Below are 17590 nucleotides of genomic sequence, written 5' to 3'. Positions count from 1 at the left end.
AATATGTACGTGAAATACAAACTAGTTACAAGGAGAATTATTGAGAGTGGGTAACTTAGAGGCTGAAAAATATGCTACAGCGATAAACTAATCAACGACTTACTGGCATTTGAATAGATCAACAGCTCATTGGAACAAATCAGTCAGTCCACAAAGAATATGTAACGAAGAATTTGAGTTGTGTAAGTCCTTTTATATTAGGGGTTTACAGAAAGGATACATTATAAAATAAAGATTTCTGATTCCAGAAGATAGATAAGACACATAGGTGGGCCTTCTGTCCCTCTTAAGACTACAGCATGATTAAAGAATCAAAGTGAAAAAAGGAATGCTTGTATAAAACAGAAGGGAACAAGAGCAGGAGACTCTTATCTAGAAGAGAAAGTCCTCAAATTTTTTAAAAGATTGAAAACCAAAGGGAACAGAACGAGGGATGGCACAAGGAGAGAAAAATCACATTCTGGATTATGCTACAAAAGAGTCTGCAAAGGAAGTGAGAGCCAATCTGTACTGGGAAACCTCTGAGACATTTGGAGTTGGAGTTAGAATGCATAAGGCAGAATGTAATTGAGTAGTAGGGCTAACACAGGAAGGGTGCCTAATTTAAGGTCAAATGACAACTCTATGAGTCATTACTCATAACCCATCTCTCACCCCCTTACACACACACACACACACACACACACACACACACACACACACAAGAATTAGGGCAGTTTTCACTTATCCCCATGTAAAATTCCTCTTGTTTTCACTAAAGAAATTAAACTCATAATTGGGGAAAAATACAATTTCACTAGACAGTGGGAGGAATGGAGTCAAGTCTTCAAATAAAGTGAAGGAAGTGATTTTCAATCTAGAATTCTATACCCAGACAAGCTATTGTTAAAGGAGTAGAAGAGAAAGATGATCTCACCCATGTCTCTACTGCCCTAACCATATTCCCACCCCCAATAAAGGTATAAACTGAGACTAAGTATGACTACTACAAGATGTGTTAAAGGAAACAACAATTATGAGAGTTCTGCAGCAGGTCTAGAGAAAAATGAATCCTGCTTAAAACAGGTGGGTGGTCTCTGGAGAAAAAAGCGTTTGTGTGTGTGAGTGTGTGGTGAAGGTGATGCCATGAGCACTGAAGAATCCTGAGCCTAACATTGTATTCTGCATAGAGCCATTATTTGACAGGTGGGTTTTGGTGATAAGAACAATCAAATTTATACAAAAATGGCTTACCGCTTTTAAGAGTCCTTCCACATATATCAGTTTATGTGCTTCTTATAATAATTCTGATACTTAAGTATTTTCAGCACTTTGGTTGGTCTGCCAAATACCGTGACGCACTATTATCTGAATTGATGAAGCATTATAATTCATGCTTCGTTCTGGAAGGTGTCCAACTAGTGAATCTGGAGCCATGCCATTTTCCAATAGATCAAATCTTACTCAAATGTTTCTTGGGTCGCTGGCAACTTTTCCAACTCTTGCTTTTTTTTTTTTTTTTTTTTGCGGTACGCGGGCCTCTCACTGCTGTGGCCTCTCCCGTTGCGGAGCACAGGCTCTGGACGCGCAGGCTCAGCGGCCATGGCTCACGGGCCCAGCCGCTCCGCGGCATGTGGGATCTTCCCGGACCGGGGCACGAACCCGTGTCCCCTGCATCGGCAGGCAGACTCTCAACCACTGCGCCACCAGGGAAGCCCTCTTGCTTATTTTTAAAGTTTTAGTTTCTGGGAATTCTCTGGTTGTCCAGTGGTTAGGACTCTGAGCTTCCACTGCAGGGGGCCCGCGTTCAGTCCCTGGTGGGGGAACTAAGATCCCACAAACCTCATGGCGTGGCCAGAAAAACCCCAAAATAATAAAGTTTTAGTTTCTTTTTAGGAGGTTGCAATAATAATATATCTTTCTCACTTATTAGATTTCATCAAATGGCATAAGGTGATTTATTCACTAAGATTCTTAGTTTTATTTTACTGGCTTCATACCCAAAATCATGTACTTAGTGCTTTCTTTCCAAGGCATTTTTCAAGACAGTGAACCAGCACCACTTCCTCTTCCAGAGCATCAATGACACAAATCCACTCAAATAAATTAATATTTCAAATCTGACTGGCTCATCTAGCCAGAGCAGCTAGCTGACATGCCAATGCATGATGTAACTCTGATGGCCACTACTAAAAAATTATGAAGAAACATTTTCATCTTAACAGTTTCTTTCAGAAGTCAGCTTCGCTTTCTCTTCTTTCCCCTGTTGACTTCTGGCAAATGGTAGAATGTGCTGGTTGCACATGACCATTCATACATGATGAATGGAGGCTGGGGATGTTGAGAAAGACACTGTGCAATTTATCTAAATATGATGGCCTCTACCACGTTTTATTTTCCATGCATTTATATTATCATTAGTTTTATTATACTTTTATTTATTTGTTTCATCAACAAAGGCGTAGGGAAATTACTTATATAAAATAATGTTTTACCTCTGGTTTCTCTTCCATTTGGCGTTTGTGTGTGGGTGTGGGAGTGGGTGTGTGTGCGAGATGTCGGCTTCCTTGTGTGTTTCACTTTTTTAAAATTTGTATTTTTATTTCTAAAGTAAAGATATTATGGAATTTTATGTGTAGAATGTACTTCAGAGTTCATTTGCCCCATTTTCTTTCTTTTAGTTGAAATGCTAAGGCAAATTTTTAGAAACTGATTAATGCAGAACTTCAGTCTTATGGTTTGAAATTATGCATTTCCCCAATAGACAAGTTTTTTAAGTCCTTACATGGCAAAACTTTTGGTTAGTAAGTGTCTTTTGATTTTATCTTAAATTTGGTACTTAACAAAATAATTGCTCAAAGATTTGAAAACTATATATTAGGTGTGAAGCAATTTAATGTTCCATGCAAATGTATATGACAAATTTTAAAGATTTTTACCACATTACAAACACTACAATTTTCAATATTTTCAGCCAAAAAAACCTGGTTGAGATGCCAAACATTTATCATCACTTGTGAATTTAACAAATTACATGAATGTGAGACCAAAAATATTGAAGTAGATTCTTTCTCACAGAATGTATAGAAAATGGAAGATATAATAATATATAATATTATTTGGGGGGTATACTTAAAAATATATTTTCAAGAGACCACTAGTGGACAAGTTAATAGAACTTGATTAACTGAAGATTAGTACAAAAATTCTTTCTGGATCATATATGAATAGAATGGAAAAATATGTCATATTCTTACTTGATAATTTCAAAGCAATTCAACAGTTGTTTATTGACTATGTAATATTTACAAGATACTATCTATGGGAAAACAATTTACAGAATATATAAAATGAGTTTAAACATCCTCTACTTTATTTGCTTTTATAGTTCAGTTACCAGAGATTGTACACTGAAGTGGTCTCTCTGTTTTAAGAGTGTTCATTATTTAGATGAATTTTAAAATACAAATTTCTGACTTGAAGTGTCCAAAATAAAATATCTGTTCTTAATAACATTAGGTACATTTCTCTATTTCTTTGTATGGTGTATTTTTCAAAAAAGCATAAATTCAAAATGCATAAATTCATGTGATTGATTTTGTATACTGAGGAAGTGAATTACATAGTAATAAAAACTAGAATACTTCTACTATCTGTAGCTCAAAATGCAGAGATAACTAAATTTGTACTTATTGGAGCATGTAACATATTACAAATATGCTAAGACAGCAGTTATACAAAAGAGAAAGAGCAAACAAAAGATTGACATGAAACTGTAAAGATAAAAATGGGACTATTATTAGCATTATGTTATTTCTAAAATGAAATATTCCCCAATCCTCTTCAAAAAACACAATGTTAGGGAAATATCTTTGAAATTAATTCACAAGAGCTAGGCAGAATTGATAGAATATTGCTAATTAGTTTGATTTTTCACCCTCTTTCTCTACACATACACACAAGCACACATACACACACTTACGTAGCCACTTAACAATTGTTTTCTTGATTATCATTATGCCTGTGTGCTAGGCAATAAAAAGAGAATATTTAAATTTTTTAATTAAAAATAACTGTATCTGAATTTTCCAGGCAAGATTTGCAAAAAAAAAGTTCAAAAGAAAATTAATCATATTTCATTAAATCAATATCTTCGTGCTAACTTCATGAAAGTAAGTGCTGACTTAGTGAAATTAAGTGTGTGTTAAGCAGCAGATAGCCTTCATACAACCATCATTAAAATAAGTTTGTTTGTTTGCGGTACGCGGGCCTCTCACTGTTGTGGCCTCTCCCGTTGCGGAGCACAGGATCCGGACGCGCAGGCTCAGCGTCCATGGCTCACCGGCCCAGCCGCTCCGCGGCACGTGGGATCTTCCCGGACCTGGGCAAGAAGCCGTGTTCCCTGCATCGGCAGGCGAACTCTCAATCACTGCGCCACCAGGGAAACCCTAAAATAAGTTTTAAAAATCCATCATACAATATGTGCTTGTTTTTATTTTCTTCACTTAGGTATTTTAGTAGTTGCACAATTTGTATATATTGTCTACATTTACTGCCATTTGAAATTTGTAATAGAGGAATAGACAATAATCTTAAATTGTTTAATTTAATTAATTTCTTTTTTTTCCGTAGTACTAATCCATTTAACTCTCTTCTTAATAGGACCATTTTCAATATTCATTTTTAATTTTATTTTCCCAATGTGTGAGCTACTTCTTAAAGTAAATTAAGCACATGGGGTTTATGCTTGCTTTTTCGTTTTTCTAGGGCACTGTCCAATAATTAGATGTTCTACTACACAGTTCTCATATAAGTTAAAAAGATGTACTCTGGGCAAGAAGCCGTGTTCCCTGCATCGGCAGGCGAACTCTCAATCACTGCGCCACCAGGGAAACCCTAAAATAAGTTTTAAAAATCCATCATACAATATGTGCTTGTTTTTATTTTCTTCACTTAGGTATTTTAGTAGTTGCACAATTTGTATATATTGTCTACATTTACTGCCATTTGAAATTTGTAATAGAGGAATAGACAATAATCTTAAATTGTTTAATTTAATTAATTTCTTTTTTTCCCGTAGTACTAATCCATTTAACTCTCTTCTTAATAGGACCATTTTCAATATTCATTTGTAATTTTATTTTCCCAATGTGTGAGCTACTTCTTAAAGTAAATTAAGCACATGGGGTTTATGCTTGCTTTTTCGTTTTTCTAGGGCACTGTCCAATAATTAGATGTTCTACTACACAGTTCTCATATAAGTTAAAAAGATGTACTACTTTTTCCTAAGGAGTTTTAAAAATGTGAAGATTTGGGTATATTCAGTTAACAAAATGTAACCTATCATAAGCATTTTTTGTTTCTGACCTATTGCCATTCATCAGATGATACTGACTTGAAATTCCAAGGAAAATGAGTGATCTTAGTAGAAATACTCCATCTCAGTTAGGTACTCATTAACATTGACCCATTTATGCAAATTCACTGTTAGATGAGTAACCTCTGTGGGAGAAAAAATATTTGCTGAGCAAAACTCTGTACCACCAGACATTGTGCTTCCCAGTTTTCAAGGTTTGTACTTTTATAGTTTCCACTATAACTGTTTCCTATCATTTCCTACCAAAAATCTTCAAAGAATCCATATTATTTTATCATTTTTCTTATGTTTTCTTCATAACTCGTGATCTTTGCTTTTTCTCAGGCTAGTAAGGCTAACAAAGAGCAATTTTTGCATGAAGAGATACTTTTTCTAAATGTTTCGTATAAGGAATTAAAATCCTATGTAAAAATATGTATGATTGGAAATGGCTGATATATTTTACAGTATCAAAGTAATGAAACAAATTCCTAAAGTCTAGGTGATAGTCAAGATAAATCATAGTTAAGAAGCATGACAATTTTTTTACAACTAAAATAGTTAAAATTTATTTCTTTTTTATTATATATATATATATGTTTGTTAAAGAACTATGTGGGCATGATCAGAATAACACATGCATAGTTAGCTATATATCTTTGACAGTCATGATTGATAACTAGTATATTCTATTCCATAACTATACTTCTGTAAGTATGTGGTTGTATGACCTTATAAGTACTGCTTAGTTTACTGCAGAGTTATGTGATAAAACATAGCCTTCTCTATAGTTCCAATGATGTAATATCTGTGCCACTTCAAAAAGAATGCTCAAATAGATGCACATTTTTTTTAAAGTTTCATTCCCACATTTCAGGAAATGAAGTCAGCCTTAAATATCTCTACATTCCCCTAATACGTGGGGAGGAGGGAGAAGGAAAGAAGTACAGGGTAGCTATGACACATACGTCCTTCAGGAAGTTAGATTTTGTAGCAGGTGGTAATTTGCACATGTAACTGTGAAAAGAAAACCACTTTACCCACTAGGGCAGGCCTGCTCTCTTTCTGTCTCAAAGTTCCAGTGAGGAGAGTTTTTTTGAGAAGCTAAACTGAGAAGAATATAAAGGAAAAAAAATTAGGAAAGTACCTAGGAAGTGAAGATTCTTTTTCAATTTAAAACACTTCGGAGGAAATGAGAAATTTTACTGTTTCTAAATATACAGAGTAAAACTAGTGTAGAAGAAGTTAACAGTTCTGAGGAAAATGTAATCTAGTAATTATAGTAATTTGATATTGCCACCATATCCAAGAGGATAAGGGATAAGCTTGTATTACATGTGTCTTGGTTTTTAAAATTTTATTTTTATATTAGTTCATTTTGGCTGTACTTTACAAAAGTGTCCACAACTGACAAAGGAGAGAGTTGGTTTTCATCACAGATTGAAGAACTCTGAACTAATTATTTAGGTTCCTGGAGGAGAAAAGAAGATCAGATTAATATCAAAAGACACATCTTTTGATACTAGGAAAAAGCCAGTAAGAAAAGCTGCAGATATATGTTTGCTGGAAAGCATGAGGGATCAGAGGTGAAGGAACTCAAACATAAGAATGTGTTTCCTTTGGAAAAGGTAACATTTTAAGCTGAAACTCAGCAAGATAGTCGTGGTCTTTGGGAACGTGAAAAGAGAGGAAAAAATATTGGATAGATGTTAAGAGGGAAAATCATAGGTACTAAGAATAGAGAAATGCATAGACCAGAGCTGAGGACTTCAAATAGGTTACTGTTTTTTAAAAAAATTAGTATACACAATCTACAATTTCCTATCCAATAATTTTCATTAGCTCAGGTATAGAAAGTGGCTGTTTTGATTACTCAGAAGTTGACATTTTGCAGAAAAGGGCAGTGGAAAAATAGAGTCCTTAATAAATGGAGATGTGTGGTGGGTGGGGATTGAGAGGTTGTAAGATGCCAGAAGTGAGAGAAAGTTATGGGTGGAATAGCCAAATAGAATGGACACTGAAGATAAGGAATTTTCCTGTTACAGCTAGACAAATTATTGTCTGAAAGTGGCAAAGGGGACCTCAGAAAATGAGGGCATTGACATCAAAACCTAAGGCTTATGAAGTATGAAAGAATTGAACCAACTCTGTTTGAGAAATTTACCAGAGAAACTGAGTCTTTGGGAAGAGGACAAGGTGCAGTCATAAGTCTCAGGAAAAGCAGAGAAGGAGAGGAAGAATTTTATGATGAGGCTGAGGGTACAAGAGAATTAATCGACAATGTAGGAGGAGTTTTGAAGTGACAGTGGAAAGAAGAAACCCTACAAGAAGCACTCCACAGCAAGAGGATCTGATAATAGGTAGGGGAAGCTAAGGAGTAGATAACTGCATTTTGACTATGGACACAGGCTGGTAAAGATGAGAGGCCCAGTTGGTTGACTTTTCTGAAGGTTATGGGCTGGCCATTTGAATGAGATCCTAGATAGAGTAGGGACTGATAAAATTAGTCCAATGAGTGCAGTCATTATCAGTGTTCAAAGAGACCGCTGTGAAGAATACTCTTCTCTCATATACCAGATGAAACCTTCTGCACTTTACCCAAAGCATGGTAGGATAATCTGGATAGTTTTCAAGGTAAGAATTGCAAAAGGTGCAAAAGGACTCTTAAAATATTTATTTTACTATTGATTAGGACTACTACATATTGAATTCTGGGTATATGTTAGCTATGAAACAGACTGAGTTGCTAAATGTTTGTTTTCTTGTATTCTGTGTCAACATGGCATAGAGAGATACTCCATCTAAAAGATATATCAAGTTATGCAGGTACAAATACATAAAGATAAACCAAAGAACCTGAACTTATTTTAATACCTTAAAAATAAGAATGTTCTGTGTCAAGAGAGCCATTTCTGACGCATTTGATTTTCTTAATGTTACATCGATAAGAATTCTGAAAACATACTTGAAGCCTTCAATCAATACTGAGATCATAGAAGCAGCCTAACCTATAAATGATTCCATTTATCAAAGACTAAGGACAAGTCTTAAATTGACCATTTTTTGGTTAAGTAAAACATAGCAAACCAAATAGTTAAGGATTGGTTAAGTCTCACCGATTTCATAGGTGGGTTATTAGATTGAGAGACCCCTGAATCCAGCTTATCAAGAATGAGTGTGGAAGCATTTTGGAGTCACTCTGCTAATTTATGGATATCTCCATATAACACAGTTAGGGATTCGACCTTTTAAGAACGGGATAGTTTATACATTGCTGCTGGGAAAAATATTACAAAAAATTATACTTATGGTGAACAAATCTGCAAATATTAGGGCAGGATTTGGGATTCGGAATCAAATTATCTTCCTCAGATAATTCTTCCAGCAACTCTATCTGGAGTTATTAGAATCCATCTGGGCAGAATTCTAGAACTTTAATATTATAAAAGTAATTCAATGAGTATCTGTGACCAGCTCTTTTCTCTCCTTGAAGTCATATGAAAAACACAATGTTCTGAGCTGGGCGAATGTAAAGTACAGTGCCTTCCACTGACATATTTTGTAGTCTAGTTTTGGTGAAAATAAAATTAAAGTGCTACCTTTCAAACTTATTTTAATTATTTTTTTTCTGTTGACTCTTGTAAGTACCACTAAAAACATATTGCTGGTGGGTCACAATGGTCTGTCTTTCTGTTACCCACACTCTGAGCGCTCAAATCAGGTTTCAAGTTCAGATTACTTGGAAGGTAGAAAATAATGAAGTTGTTTTTCTTTTTTTAATTCCTTGGTTTAAAACACAAAAGCGAAAACTTTCCACTCTTAAGATCATAAAACGTTACTTTTGCTGTTATTGTTAACCCCCGCAACAGTCTCATTCATTCATTTAATAATTTACTTAACAATTTACAATTGATTTAACAATTAATAACTATAATTCATTTAACAATTTGAGTGTCATCTACAGTGTGTTTTTGAGTTGTCAGGTTTACATGCAGGAGCGCTAAGATAATAGATTTAGTTAGGAATTTATCACTTTAGGATTTCTACCTCATAGATGGAAAAAAGCTGAAAAAATTAATTAATCAATGATGTTGGCCACTTGATCAGGAAGTTGAGTAAAGTTGCCCTGAGATTTATCTTACAAGCTACCCTTAGACAGTAAGAAGTTATGGCTTTGCTTAAAGTAGACCAGATGTTTCCTTTTTTGGTTAGCGTGACTCTCTGCAGATGTATGTGCTCCATAAGGAAGTAGTCTTCCCATTCCAAATCTTCCATGAGCAAGGTTTTACCAGGGCCATTAATAATCTACCATATGATTCCGCTATCCCATTTCTGGGTATTTATCCGAAGAATACAAGAACACTAATTTTGAAAAGATATATGCACCCCTATATTCAAGCAATATTATTTACAATAGCCAAGATGTGGAAACAGCCTAAGTGACCATCCATGGATGAATGGATAAAAAATATGTAGTATACAAATACAGTGGAATGCTGCTCAGCTATAAAAAAGTTGGGATCTTACCATTTGCAACAACATGGATGGAGCTTGAGGATATTATGCTAAGTGAAATAGGTCAGATGAAGCAAGATTAATGCCATATGCTTTTACTCCTATGTGGAATATAAAAAAATAAATAAACAAAATAAATGAAGAAACCAAATCAAACACTTAGATACAGAAAACAGAGTAGTGGTAACCGGAGGGGAAACAGCAGGGGGCGGGCAAAATGGGTAAAGGGGATGGACTTTATGGTGATGGATGGAAACCAGATTTTTGGTGGTGAGCATGCTGTAGTGTATACAGAAGTAGAATTATAATGTTGTAAACATGAAACTTATATAATGTTACAAACCAGTGTTATCTCAATTAAAAACTAATAAATATTAAATAAATGAATGAATAAATAAATATCTCAGCAACTGGTCACACGTGAAGCTTATGCCTTCCAGGGTGTATTAATTATAAGAGCTCAACAATCAAATCGGGCCCAAGCAACTACACACATTTATGTATGCATCAAAAGTAATACTCTATACTCTATGATGTCCTTTTGTCAGGTAGATAAATCAGGATGGAGCTATGTGGATTTGACTATTTGTAATTAGCTTTTGATATTAACCAGTGTCAAAATAGCCAACTTGCTGTGCCTCTTCCAATGTTAGATTTTGGAATAGCTCCAGAAAGTGAGATCACTTTTGAACACATAATGTTAAAGGCCAAAAAGGGAGACCGTTTATGAAATTAATTATGTGAGCACTATACAGTAGAGTCAATATATAAATCTAGCATGAGTATAGTGTACTAACATTGTAAAGTTAGGAATAGAAATGGAGTAGAGGTTAGGCTTAATTGTAGGGATTATCCTGTACAATAGGAGTTCAGTAATCACATGGAAGCAAAACAAAAAAAATGTGTTTCTAATATATTATGAAAGGCCTTATAACCCCATTAACTTCCTTTATGAAAAATAGTGGTTCTGTTTCTCTGGAAAACAATTTAGAAATAACAGGGTTTTATTAAAGGAATTGGTGAATAACTGTTAGAATATGTTACCTTATTTCAGTAAATAATCACTTAAGATCTTACAAAAAGAATCTAACTCCTGATAAAGAAAGTAGAAAATCCATAAAAGTCAGCTATACTGAGAATGGGCCCTAGTTCTCTGTAACATCCCAAACTTCATTCTAAAATCTTATAGTTGAATGCCGGTTGCTGCCCATATGTTTATAGTTTACAGATAATTGGCAGACAGTTTCAGATATTGTTTATTTCAGATAATAAGGTTGAAAGGAGATTAGTTTCTTGTATGATCCAGAAGTTTATGTTCTGCAGTTTTACCCTATTTTTCAACTATGTAACACTTACCCAAAAGACATATTGTTCAATATGTCCATTTTGTCAGGAAATGCTTAGATATAAATATATAATTCTATTACTAAGCAAAAAAATGAAATCCATGGTGATTTTCTTTCCCTACTTTAGTAGTAAAAAACTTTTTTATTGTATTTTACTGTGTTACTTTTAGTGAAAAGTTATTGATAAAAATGTTGGTACTATTTTATTTTCAAATTCAGTGACCAAGAAATATCAGAGGAAATAACATCAAAAGGACTTTTCTGTGGGTTTGCCAAATACAAAACCAAATTAAAAAATATGTATAACTGATTGACTTTGCTGTAACCTGAAACTTAATGCAACATTGTAAATCAACTATACTCCAATAAAAATTAAAAAAAAATAAAAAACAAGACTTGAAAGTCACAAAAAATAAAATAAAATAAAAATATTTTAAAGGAAATAAAATTCTTAATGCTTTAAAATAAATTGCTACTCATATAGCTGTCTGATATCAAAATATGTGATCTGCTGACTTTAAAATCCAGGATCCCAATCTTACTTAAAAAAAAATTCAGAACAGTGTGTACATTCCCACAGAGAAGGATTTTTATTTTTGCTCACTCTAATTACTGTGTCAAAAAGGAAGATTGTTTAAAGAAAGAATTAATGGCTAATAGAAATTTATCAAAGTGAAAAACATTTAATTAAAGATAGATTTGCTGATTTTATAAAAGCAAAACCCAGCTGTGCTGTCATGTTACTTCAGTACGCATTTCTTAAGAATTATAGAAGTTTCCTTACCAAGATATAGTTTCTAAATCAAAGTATTAAATTTGTGGGGTTTTCCTGTTTCTCAGTTAATTTCTGAATACATGGTGTCCTCATTACTTCAAAAATAGACCATTCTTTTGGTGAATTATACAAAATGTGATCCTAAGTATCTCAAGGTGTCGTTTCTTTGTTTATTTATACATATTTATTAATTTTATTAACTCAGTAGCCCTTTAACAATTATACATCAGCTCCCAAGTGGGTTTTGTTATTCTAGACTAGGTGAAATATAAGCAGAAACCGTATTAGCAATGGAAAAGTGATATAACACATGAGCTACTAAAGAAAGGATTCAGGTTCTGAATGAGAAGTTATAAATATAAAGCTGTATGTAAGTTTCCACTTGTAAAATTCTGATGGAGAATGTTCATTTGTCATAATTTTTTGTGCTTTCTGAAATAATCTAACCTATCATAATGGATGTTGTGAAAATACAAATAAAGATTCACAGGAAAGGGAAACCTGTAACATACAGATAATACAATGGACATAACAGTTTTAATTTTTAAAAAGTGCTGCACGGTTGTTTTTTAACCATTCAGAGAACTTTTATCTCAAAAGCCACTATTCACGTTCAATCTGCACAATAAAAGAAGTAGCTCTAACTCATATAACTAAAGTTAACTGCAGTTAATTGTCAATCTTCCTTTATGTTTTGCAATTAAACTACTTTTGCTAATGGTTTTCAGTCCCTGGGTTATTTTTTTGGTTCTTCAGCAAATCTATTAACAAGGAATGAGAAGCAGAGAAGCGTGTGCCCATCATTTGTCAAATTTGCTAACTTCTTTTAAAGCACCTTTGCTAAAATGCTTGGAAGGACAGTAAGTGAAAACTACTGACAAAACCAATGTTCTTTAAAACATGACTCATCGATTTACTGTATTCATGTCACCTCTGTTCCTCATGGAGAGCCCACAGTTGGTTGTAATACTCATAGAGTGCCAGACCTCAATGTAAGGATAAAGACATGCAATCTCTGTTTCTATTTGTAAAAGTTCTTTCTGTATTTTTATTAAATTGATACTTGCACTATATAATGTCAATGTCTACTGACATTGGTAGTATTCTTGACTTTTAAAAATTTGATTATAAGAATTGATTTTATATTTTGGTCAACAGATTTTCCACATGACATATGATCTCGCCAGCGCTGTGGTGAGAATTTTTAACCTCATCGGCATGATGCTGCTCCTGTGCCACTGGGATGGCTGTCTTCAATTCTTGGTACCACTGCTGCAGGACTTCCCACCAGATTGCTGGGTGTCTCTAAATGAGATGGTTGTAAGTAATTCATATTATTTCACACTGTGTTTTCTACGTTTTGCCAAAAAGTTCTAAATATTTATGTTAGAATGATCTAATTAGCCCCATAAATGGTGAGAGAAAACTTAATTTTGCTTCTATGGATATAAAATCAGATGTTTCTGTTTCTACAACTAAAGTTTATTTACATGAAATGTTCCAGGGGGATGTATATGTTACAGCCTCTATTTTTAGATATCTTACTCTGTGTATATTGAGACATATTTTATTTCAAAGGTACACATGTAAACACACACACATATAGTCATAGTATTGTACAACATTCTTTTAAAAATGCCTACTGCTCAGAATAACTCCTTTCTTTCAACCTGATTTTAGCATTTTCTGTGTTCAAGACATGCAATTCTAGGCATTGTAAGCATGCAGACACGTTACATCAGTGTAAATGCAAATGAGATACGTATGACACGCGATGATATTTCAGATAGTACTTCCTTCTAGTGAAAACATCATGGGGAAGATAGCCTTTAAACTTTACCATAAAAGACATGTAAATATAAAAATGTCTGTGAAATAGAAATTTGATTTACATAGTTAAGTGTACTTATATTCACATTTAATTTTAAGAGCATTCATTTTGATATACATAGTGCAACACTCACAAAGGAATTGAAACAATTGTGAATATTTTTAATATATATATTCACAGATATCTGTTCTCTCTTTAAGTTCTCATATTTTCTTCTTGCATTACACTTTAATTACCTTATATTTAATAAAACGTTATTTAAGTTAACTGCGCATCAGAATAGCCTTCTCTTATGTTTCACATTTTATAGGTGGTAAATTTTATGAGACTTTCACAGAATTTTAACTTTGGCATAAATCAAACACCCTCTTCTTTTCCGGACTGTTCTATTATTAATTTCATAGATTGTTATTGTAAAAATGACATAGACATCTTAAGAATATACATTTTTGTCTCCTAACCAATGAAGCTCAGGCTTTGTGTTTGAAGGCAAGAGGGGTTTATAGCACATGTTGAGAAGAATGTCTTTTTTTCTCTCTTTTGTCTCTGCTTGCCTACGTATTTTTCTCCCTTCCTTCCTCCCTCCCTCCTTTCCTTCAATCTTTATTCCTTTCACTCCTTTCCTTGAGGCCCAATATTCACCTGGATCTCTCCTTCATTTCATTCATATCTGCTTAAATGTCACTGCCTCACAGAAGCCTTCCCTAAGCACCCTAATATATTACCCAATTGGTTTATATTTTATCTTAAAAGAATTTAGCAACACACACGCACATGGGCATGCACACACACACACACACACACTTATTTGTTATTTATATTTTTCTGTGTTCCCCACACCGGAGCATAAGTGCCATTCAGTCAAAGAATTTGTCTGGATTTTGTTCTATACTTTATCTCCACTGCCTACAACAGTGCCAAACACAGTAATTTGTTGTAACCTAGTCACTTATCAAAAATTTGAGAAATGTTCTATATGGAACTTTCTGTATCTAAAAAACAAACCAAGGAGTTTGATCAACTCACTTTTCAAATCTGTGTAGTCCATTGATTATAGATCTGTCACTTTTCTTATCACTGAAGAAGCAAACCTAAAGACAGTACTAAGATATTTGGATGAGGAAAAAACAACGGCTCTTACAAACTCACTGCTGACTGAGTGAATAGTTATAAAAAACACTAACACCGCTGCCAAAAGATGATTCATCACTGGCACCAACTAATATTTAAGTTTGCAAATAATTATTATTTTAAATTTTCCCTATGTATCTTTTAAAAAATAGCAATTGTCATTATTGAAAGAGTAAAGGAATTGTTATTAGGTATCCATAAATGGCGTATAATTGTATAATTATAGTATTAGGAAATATACTAGTTAATATGTGTAGTGGTAAACACACTTAATGACGAAAAATTTTAACGTCTTGCTCATTTTTCTTTAAATGCCTCTATATGTGCCCATTTGTGTCTGTGTTTGTTTTTAATCTAACATAGTCAAACCTTTGCTATATTCTGATGTTGAACAAAATACCTTTCCTGAATTTGCAATTTGCTTCTTGGGTTTTTTTCTTTTTGGCTGCAGTTTTACTTAGGAAATTGGCTCCTATTTTCTTTCACATTTATTTAATATTTTTTCCACGTCTAACTCTAATGTAGAGCGTAGGAAAGAGTTAAGTCTTACATTCAACTATAAGGACCAGAAATTCTTCTATATTGTGAATATTAGTGATATGAAGGAGATAATAACCATAAAAAAGACAATTTTTAATCAATAGAGAATCTCAACAGTATATTTTGACCTTGAAGATATTATTATTATTATTATTATTTTTTTTTTTTTTGCGGTACGCGGGCCTCATCTTCCCGGACCGGGGCACGAACCCATGTCCCCGCATCGGCAGGCGGACTCCCAACCACTGTGCCACCAGGGAAGCCCGAAGATATTATTTTCTATCCTAAAGTTATTGAGTTCTCAAAAAACTTCCATCCCTCACAACAAAACAGAGAAAAGTGTATTTACATACAAAGAGGGTTATAAAGGAGAAATGAAAATCCAATATAAGAAAAAAATCACTCTATATTTACATATCATGCTTACTGTATACAAACCCCAGTGCTCTGAGAAAGGCTATCTTATATGGTCCTCACAGCAGAAAATTGACGTATGCACTATGCTCCTCCATTTTGCAGTTCAGAAAACTGAGATTTTTAGAGGTTAAACTAATTGATCAGTGTCACACATGCAGTAGATTATAGAATCAAGATTAGAATGCATATCTATCTGACTCTATAATTTCTGTTCTAAACTATGTTAGAATACCTTATGTTGCACAGATTATAGAAAACAGTTTTCACTCTATATTTACATATCATGCTTACTGTATACAAATCCCAGTGCTTTGAGAAAGGCTATCTTATATGGTCCTCACAGCAGAAAATTGACGTATGCACTGTGCTCCTCCATTTTGCAGTTCAGAAAGCTGAGATTTTTAGAGGTTAAACTAATTGATCAGTGTCACACATGCAGTAGATTATAGAATCAAGATTAGAATGCATATCTATCTGACTCTATAATTTCTGTTCTAAACTATGTTAGAATACCTTATGTTGCACAGATTATAGAAAACAGTTTAAAAAAGTAGTTACAAAAAAAGAAACTTGTAGTCACAGCACACCAATTATAGTAAAAAGTCACTTGAAAATCAGCATTTGAGCTCTGACACTAAAAATTGGCAAGACTGATAGGAGATGTAGATGTAGAAAAACAAAATCATATTGGGAAGACCAAAATTGGGACGCCAGATCAGGGTGGATGCAGGACATGACTGATGCTAGTCATTTTGGGGTATGGGCTTTAACATTTGACATTGGTACTAAATGATTTAAGATAATGATAGGTAGAGTGTGCAACAAATTCCTTATGCCTTCCTTCTTTTCCATATCATGCTCTTAAATGATTTATATTTTTAAATACTATTTTGAATCCTCCTTAACCATTTTTGCATTTATATCTAATATATGACCGATTCATTTTGCTGTGCAGTAGAAGCTAACACAACACTGTAAAGCAACTATACTTCAAAAAACTTAATTTTAAAAAAAGTCAATCACTAACCATGGTGGGCTACTTGAACTGAAGAGGTAACAGATACTGACTTGCAAAATGCAACCTGGATAGGAATTAATCTTGCTCTGCATTTGTAATATTTGCTTTTGTTTCATTCAAGAAATGTTTGAATTATAGATTTCTGTCTGAATGAAAATCTTAGATTTGCCAGATAATTAATGTTTAATAAGATTAATTTTGAAAATCTTGTCATTCCCATGATATTTTGTGACTATGTTTTAGGTGTATCACACACACTAAAATTGTAACAGTTGATAGTTAAAGGGATCAGAGGCAATGGCTTTTTGGTTTAAATTATAAAATATATTATAAAAATATATTTAAAAAAATATTAAAAAATATATTAAATATATATTAAAAATATATTAAAAAATTATAAAATATATTATAAAATTATAAAATATTATAAAATACTCATTTGAGAATCTAACTAAGAAAATAAAAAATACAATGCATCTGAACTTGCATATTAATCTTGACATAATTTAGGGAATGACTTTACAGAATAAAGAAGGATTTGCAGCTAAATAATACATTCCTAGAACAATGCTTCTCTAATTGAAATCTTCAGGTTTACTGTCAGGGAGTCTACAGGGTTTCTCCCAGCAATCTGGTAAATATATGGATACATGTTAGCAATAGTTCGAAATGTTTCAATGTA

General features: G+C 33.5%; 1 protein-coding gene across 1 annotated transcript in view; it reads left to right on the top strand.

The window, feature by feature from the left end:
* Positions 1-17590, top strand: part of HCN1 (hyperpolarization activated cyclic nucleotide gated potassium channel 1) — a 384981-nt gene that overhangs the window by 196650 nt on the left and 170741 nt on the right. Inside the window, exon 3 of the mRNA XM_007108331.2 lies at positions 13130-13291. Coding sequence (XP_007108393.2) covers positions 13130-13291 — 162 coding nt within the window. The remainder of the gene's footprint in view (positions 1-13129; positions 13292-17590) is intronic.

Source organism: Physeter macrocephalus, chromosome 8 (assembly GCF_002837175.3).
Source record: "Physeter macrocephalus isolate SW-GA chromosome 8, ASM283717v5, whole genome shotgun sequence".
NCBI classification, from domain to species: Eukaryota; Metazoa; Chordata; class Mammalia; order Artiodactyla; family Physeteridae; genus Physeter; species Physeter macrocephalus.
Note: the sequence above shows the minus strand (reverse complement) of the source record. Positions and strands in the feature narration are given on the sequence as shown.